The sequence below is a fragment of the Chelonoidis abingdonii genome, chromosome 17 (genome assembly GCF_003597395.2).
Source record: "Chelonoidis abingdonii isolate Lonesome George chromosome 17, CheloAbing_2.0, whole genome shotgun sequence".
Lineage (NCBI taxonomy): Eukaryota > Metazoa > Chordata > Testudines > Testudinidae > Chelonoidis > Chelonoidis abingdonii.
This window is the reverse complement of record NC_133785.1, coordinates 40,701,539-40,708,554: the sequence shown is the minus strand read 5'-3', so window position 1 is coordinate 40,708,554 and position 7,016 is coordinate 40,701,539. Positions and strand designations below refer to the sequence as shown.

Sequence of the window (7,016 nt, the reverse complement as noted above, 5' to 3'; positions counted from 1 at the left end):
GCACTTTGCTCAGTCACAAGGCGTATCTGCCTCCTCTCAATGGGTCAGTTGTGTAGCTGATGGTCCTTAATGGGCCATCAAGCAGGCCAGGCAGAGCTAACACCAGCTTGTCTGGGGTGTCACCCAGAACTGCAGCACAAGTTTGAAATACAGACAGTATAGAGCCAATACTGGTAACTTCAACTACCAAATGAGCCAGACAGCGTAATCATAACCAGCGACCCAGAACCTGGTCTTAGACACCTGATATGACCCCCTTTACATAAGATTTGGTGCCACTACAGGACCTTGGTTGCAACCCATGTTCTATATGGTCCCAGTTTATATCAATAAGGTCACACACCCCCAGGCCTGACTGCCCCTTTGGACCCCCATGGAGACCCCTGCTCCCCCTTCCAGGCCCGACTGCCTGTCTGGACACCTGCGGAGCCCCCCGCCGCCCCGGGGCCTGTCTGTGTGGACCCCTGCAGAGCCCCCACCACCCCAGCTACCCCTGGGCCTGACTGTCTGGACCTCTGCAGAGCCCACCGCCGCCCCCGGGCCTGACTACCTGTCTGGATCCCCACAGTACCCCCCCAGCCACCCCTGGGCCTGACTGCCCATCTGGACTCCCACAGTGCCCCCCTGCTACCCCGCCCCCAGGCCTGACTGACCAGTTGGACTGCCACAGACCCCCCACCACCACCCCCAGGCCTGACTGCCCGTCTGGACCCCCACGCCTTCTCTCTGTGCTGCCCCCCGTCCCCTCTGCGCTGCTGGGCTGGGCCTGTAACCTTGGGCACAGGCCATCCTTGGAAGGGCTCAGTGGGCCCCTGGCAGCAGTGGGGGGCTCCCCTGAGGGAGCTGTGGACTGAGCCTTCCCGCCTCCCTCTCCCAGTGCAGACTGGACAAGTGGATGAGGGATTTGGACCCTCCAATCCACAGGGGCCCCCACAAGGACCCAAGGCAGAGAGACACCCCAAGCAAGGCACCCCTGGACACCCCCAATCCACAGGGGCCCCCCACAGGGACCCAGGGCAGAGAGATGCCCCCAGCAGGGCCCCCCCTGGACACCCCCAATCCACAGGTGCCCCCCACAGGGACCCGGGGCAGAGAGACACCCCCAGCAGGTCCCCCCCAAGGACACCCCCTATCCACAGGGGTCACTCTGGGGACACAGGCTCACGGTGTGATGAGGCCCCTGCCCCCCCATCCCAGACATTCATGGGATTATTTCCGGTCCCTCCCACACCCCACAGCAGATGGGACTGGGGAATGCCCCCCAGGAAGGGCAGAGCCAAGTGCCCATGCTGCTGTGGGGCTCAGAGCTGGTGTGCAGGCCCCTCCACTGGCAAGGATGCCCCAGTCCCCACCCCTTTGCCTGCCCTAGGGGGAGTCAGAAGTTCTGCTGGAAGCCTGCTCTGTGCCCCGTCGCTGCCGTACCTGGCCACGGGCTGTGCCCGCTGCCAGCCAGCCAGGGGCTCTGGGCTCATGGGCAGGCAGTGCCGTGGGGCCAGCACTGTGCTAGGGAGTGAGTGGGAAGCCAGGGACAGGCCCCACCGGGCAGGGGCCCCTCCTGGCTCCAGGCTCTGTCTGGCCAGCACCTGTAGCACCCCTGGACTCTGCAAATAAAGGCCTAAGCCCGTGGCCCCAGCTGCTCCGTGTTGCGTGCAGGCTTCTGCGCTGGACACTGCCCCAGTGCCCAAAGGAACCATGGCCCTAAGCTGACTCTGCCCCGGGGGCCCCGGGCGATGCTGGCTCTGCTCCCTACAAAGCCAGGCAGGACTCTGGGGGAGCCTCCTCTCTCGGAGCAGACGGTTCCCAGGGCAAGAAGCTCCCACAGCTTCCACCTTCCTGGGGCTGAGCTCAGAGCATCCAGCATCCCCTGCCCCTCTGTGCGCTTCCTGCAGCGAGTCGCCCGGGCGGGGTCCTGGGGCAGCCACAGGGCCCTGCCCCCCCACTCCGCCGGCAGACGGGACTCTCAGCCAGGCAGGGAAACAACAGGTTTATTAGTCGACAGGATCATGGCGAAGGGCAGAGCTCGTTAGGACAGAAATCAGGGACTTTCAGCCAAGTCCATCTTGGAAGTCCTGGGCCAGGCGGCCTGGCTCCCCACCTTCCAGCCCCTCACACAGACTGCCAGCCACCCCACCTCCGACACCCCATTGTTCCTCCTCCTTCTCTTTGTCTTGCTTCCTGGGCAAAAGGTGTCACCTGGCTGCACCCCCCTGCCCCCATCTCAGGTTACACAGCTGCAAACAGCTGGGCAGCAAAAACCACACACCCAATTCCCATCCCTGAAGTATGGCGCAGACACAGGGAAACTGAGGCACACCCAGTATTGGTATAGGACAGTAAGACTCACATGCAACATAACCAGACAAATAAAACTCCACTTCATCACAGGCCCAGTGCTGACCCTGCCCTGTCTGCAGGTGCTGGAGTGTCCCCTTCACCCGCGGGCCCCATCCCAAACCCAGCCAGGTCTGGGGCCATGCGCCCAGGAGAGGGTGAGAATGTGGAGGCGCTTGGGACCGTGCTCTGTGAGGAGCCAAGGCCTGGGCAAGTGGGACTGGGACGGGCAGCATGTCCAGGGAAGGGCTGCTCAGTCCTGGTCCGTCAGCGCCCCCAGGGAGCAGCGGCCAGCAGTGGGCGCAGGGAGCTCAGGACAGATGCAGTCAGAGAGTGGATCTGCCCCCTGGGCCGGCTTCCCCAGCCAGAGGCTTGTACCCCAAGGGGCTGGCCAAGCACTAGCTGCCCTTGTGAGCTGGACACGGGGCTCCCGGAGGCTCTGCCCCGGATTAGGTGGGGGTCGGGCTCAATGACTGAATGGTGCCTTTGGGGTGGAACCAGCTCTTGGAGCACCCTGCCCCCACCCTCTCCAGGGGCAGCCAGAGCCCCCCCACTTTGCCCCAGGCACTCCCCAGACCGCTCTGAGCGTCCAGCTCTGGCCCCTCCAGCGTGGGGGAGTCAGATTCGCCCAAGGGAGGCAGCTGCGGTGGGGCAGCTTGGCAGTTGGCAGGGCCAGAGGCTGGCACGGGCCTGGAGCCATTGCTGCTCGGTGAGCACCGACCAGGCAGGACCCAGAGCCCCACCGCGGGGGCAGCCCCGGGCCCTTGCAGGAGCAGGATCCAAACCCCAGGAACTGGTCCATTCTTGAGGGGGAACCAGGGGAGCTCTGGGCTGGGCCCTTCTGCTTCCAGCCCAAGGGTTTGGCCCTGCTTGTGCCAGCGTGAGCGGGGTGGGCAGGGTCGGGCCTGGTGTGGGGGTCAGGCTGCCTTGCCGAAGGACTGAGCTGCCCAAGCTGCGCCCACCAAGGGCAGCCTGCGGAGTCCCCACATCCCTGCAGGCAGCATGAGCTGCATCCCTGTCGGGTGCCACCATGCTCACCCCTTCCAGGGAGGGGTCCCAGGCTGGCCAGGGCCCCGCATCAGTGCTGAGCAGAGGTATTTACTGGGGTCCAGACCCAGCATCCATTGCCCAAGAGTGGCCGGTGCTGCACTGCCTGCCTGGGCTGCTGCCAGCCTGAACCAGTAGATCAGGGCGGCGCCATCCAGCACCATGGAGCGTTAACACTGACCCGCAAGCCACCCCTGCCCCTGCCCCCCGCATGCTGCAGCCGGCCAGGGCAGCCCCAATCCTCCGGCTCGGGGTGGGACAGCGTCAAGCCAGAGGGTGCCAGTGTGTAGTTAGCTGAACCGAGCCATCAGTTCACCAAACCCCCTCGTTTGGCACTGAGGCGCCTGCCTCTGGGGCGGGGGCTGGTTACACAGGGACCCTTTGCCCACTGCGGAGCTGCAGCCTGCTCTGCGGCAGGGCACGGGGGCTGGTCATACAGGGACCCCTCGCTGGGCACTGGGACAGGCTCACTGGGGAGGGTGGGGCCTGAGGAAGGGACGCAGCTTCCCAAACCCTCCAGCTGGGCCGTAGCGGGTGGGGTGGGGTGGGATGGGGTGGGGGCGGGATTTGGCCCAGCCGCCCTTGACTGAAATCCGGCCTTGGCTGCCAGCTTCTGTCCTGCAACCCCCGCCCCGGACTTACATTCCAGCCCGGGCCAGCCAGCGCGGGGGAAAAACCGGAGCCGCCTGGACAGGAGCTGAGCCCCAGGGCCTGCGCCCCACCGGCTCCCCCCGACTGCGCCCGGCAGCTCCCCAGGGCCTGCGCCCACCGGCTCCCCCCATCTGCGCCTGCCGATTCCACCCGTCTGTGCCCGGCAGCTCCCCCCAGTCTGTGCCCGCCGGCTCCACCCGTCTGTGCCCGGCAGCTCCCCTGGTCTGTGCCCGCCGGCTCCACCCGTCTGTGCCCGGCAGCTCCCCCGGTCTGTGCCCGCCGGCTCCACCCATCTGTGCCCGGCAGCTCCCCCGGTCTGTGCCCGCCGGCTCCACCCATCTGTGCCCGGCAGCTCCCCCGGTCTGTGCCCGCCGGCTCCACCCGTCTGTGCCCGGCAGCTCCCCCGGTCCGTGCCCGCCGGCTCCACCCGTCTGTGCCCGCTGGCCAAGGGCGCCGGTGCGATGTGTGCGGGGCTGAGCGGTGGAACCAAACTGCAAACCCTGGGTATGATGGAAACCATGTCACCCCAGGGGGTGCTGCAGCCCCCCCATTTCCAGCTCCTGGGCTACGGCTCCCAGGGCTGCGCCCCCAGCTCCCCGCTGAACTGTCCCTGCCTGCGGGCACCGCCTGCCCGCTCACCCCGCTGGCACAGCTCCGGGTACCCCAGGCACAGGGACACGGGGAGCCGCTTAGTGCCCGGGGGGGAGGCTTGGCACGTGCCAGGACAGGCCCTTTCTGAAGCCCCGGGGCTAGGAACGGGCCAGGGGGACCGGGGGTCCCGTTTTCCCTTTGGTCCCCCTACGAGGCACCGCCTCCGGGGGCCCCCGGCCGGCTCCTCCCCTGGCTGCGGCCCCGGATCCCAGCGGCGAATCCGCCCCGCACTTTGCCTCCGGCCCCTCGCCAACTTCGCCAACTTCGAGCCCGGGTACAGCGGGGCCGAGCCGAGCCGAGCCGGACCGGGCAGGTGAGCGGGTCGGGGCTGGGCGCGTCCCTGGGGGAGGGGGGATCGGGCTCGGCTCGGCTCGGCTCGGCTCACCGGCTTCTCCCGCAGGGTGAAGAGGAGCCTGCGGCGAAGGACGAGCGGGACCCGGCGCTGCCCCGATGAGGCTGTGGGGCTGGCTGCTGGCGGGTGAGTCCGGCCCGGCTGGGCCCCCTGGGCGGTGGGGGGGCACCAGGAGCCAAGGGGCCTTGAGCGATGCCCAGACTGGCCCCGCCCCGCCCCAGATGCGCTGTGTCCTGGGGGGCAGGAAAGCAGTAGCTTGCCCAGAGGGAGGGGGGGTCCTGGGACATCTGGGGCCGGGCAGCTCCTCCCATGACCCCTGCCCCTCACTGGCCCTTCCCACTGCCCCCAGGTCCTGTGGGCCCCCCGTCCCTGTGCAGATGGCACACGCCCTCCCTGCTGTGCACCCGCATGGGGGGGCTGCGGTGAGGCTACCAGGTGGGGGTCGCGCTGGCTCATTCCCCATTGGCACCCCTGGGGCTCATGCTTCATCTTGGGCCCGTCCCCCGTGGGGGGTCAGTGCCAGGCAGTGGCCTGGCCCCATCTCCTGCAAGGAGCTGTGGGGCAGGGAGGACCCGCAGGTTTTGGGGTGGGCCCTGGGTCTGTTCCCTGAGCCAGGAGACCTGGGTCCAGTCCCAGCTGTGCCTGGCACTGGCCCCCACTCCCTTGTTACCCTGTGCCCAGTGCCGGCTGCCAGCCCCCCCTCGCCCCCCAGTTTGGCCCCAGAGCCCTGCCGGGCTGCCTGTGTGCTGCCCTCTTGCCATGAGCAGGGGGAGGGGTGCATAGTGTGCCTGTGCTGGGGGGTGGGAGGCGGGGGGGCACACCCCAGGGCAGCCGGTTCTCATCTGTCTTTGAAGCTCAGTGGTAGGGGTGGGGGCTGGCTGGAGTTGGCTGGGTGCCAGGATCGCAGCCTGCCCGGGGGGGCGGGGAGGACAGGGTGAGCAACCCCCCAGCGGGAGGGCAGGGAGTGTGCTGGGGCACAGAGGGCCAAGCTCCCCTGCATCCCTCCCCATGAGCAGTAGCGTCACAGTCGGGGAGGAGGGAGCCCGGACTCCTGGGTTCCTGGCCCGGCCGCCCCGTCCTGGTCCCTCTTCCTGGCTGGGCGCCCGGTGCCCTGGGACCTGGGGATGCTGAGTCAGAGCCTTGCTGTAGGCAGCAGCCCCCACCCCTCCCCTGGCTGCCTGCCCGGCTGAGCCCAGACCCCTGGCACGCGAGGGCAAGGGCCTGGCTATTTCTAGCTGGCAGCTGTTTCCGCCCCAGCCAGCGGAAGGGGCTTGGCCATCACATTCCTGGCCCTGCTTGAGGGGCAGGGGTAGGTGGCCAAGGGGGGCTCAGAGCAGCCTGGAGCCAGACCCTCGGCACAGCCCCCACCCCCGTCTGTGTGACCACTAGCCCCTGGCTTTGGCCCTGCTCTGCGCCAGGGAGCCCCAATTCCTGGGTGATGGGAGAACAAAGGTCCTGGTGCCCATCAGTGCCTGTACCCCTGCAGTGCCAGGGCAGCCCCCCTCTGCCCCATGCATGCTCCCTTCCCCGGGGCACCAGGGTGCCCCCCGTCCCCAAGCTAGGGCACCACCCTCCCCCCCATCCCCAGGCAAAGGCAGCTGGGGCGCCCTGGGCTCAGCAGGAAGGCGAAGCAGACAGCCCTTGGCTCCCCAGCATGGGAGGGGCAGACCTGTCTTCCATGGCTGGCAGGGCGGTGCCCCACTGCCTCAGGACTGGGCACGGACCCCCAGCTCCCTTGCCCGGGGTGGGGTGCAGACCCTGCTTCCCTCTCAGCTCTGACCTCTCTCCACAGTGCTGGGGGGGGGCCTGTGCCAGCACCCCGAGCCCCCGCATGGCTGCTCCATGGGCAGCTGCTACCCAGTCACTGGGGACCTGCTTGTGGGCCGAGCGGAGCGGCTGAAAGCCTCCTCCACGTGTGGGCTGCAGGGACCTCAGCCCTACTGCATCGTCAGCCACCTGCAGGTGGGGCGGGGGCCCTGGGGGG

General features: G+C 68.0%; 1 protein-coding gene across 1 annotated transcript in view; it reads left to right on the top strand.

Moving 5' to 3' along the window:
• The window catches only part of LAMB2 (laminin subunit beta 2), a 133,804-nt gene that overhangs the window by 75,023 nt on the left and 51,765 nt on the right, over nt 1-7,016 (top strand). The window contains 6 exon segments of the mRNA XM_075073333.1: nt 4,587-4,729; nt 4,731-4,795; nt 4,798-4,993; nt 5,081-5,108; nt 5,110-5,158; nt 6,825-6,994. Of these exon segments, the coding sequence (XP_074929434.1) occupies nt 4,587-4,729; nt 4,731-4,795; nt 4,798-4,993; nt 5,081-5,108; nt 5,110-5,158; nt 6,825-6,994 (651 nt within the window).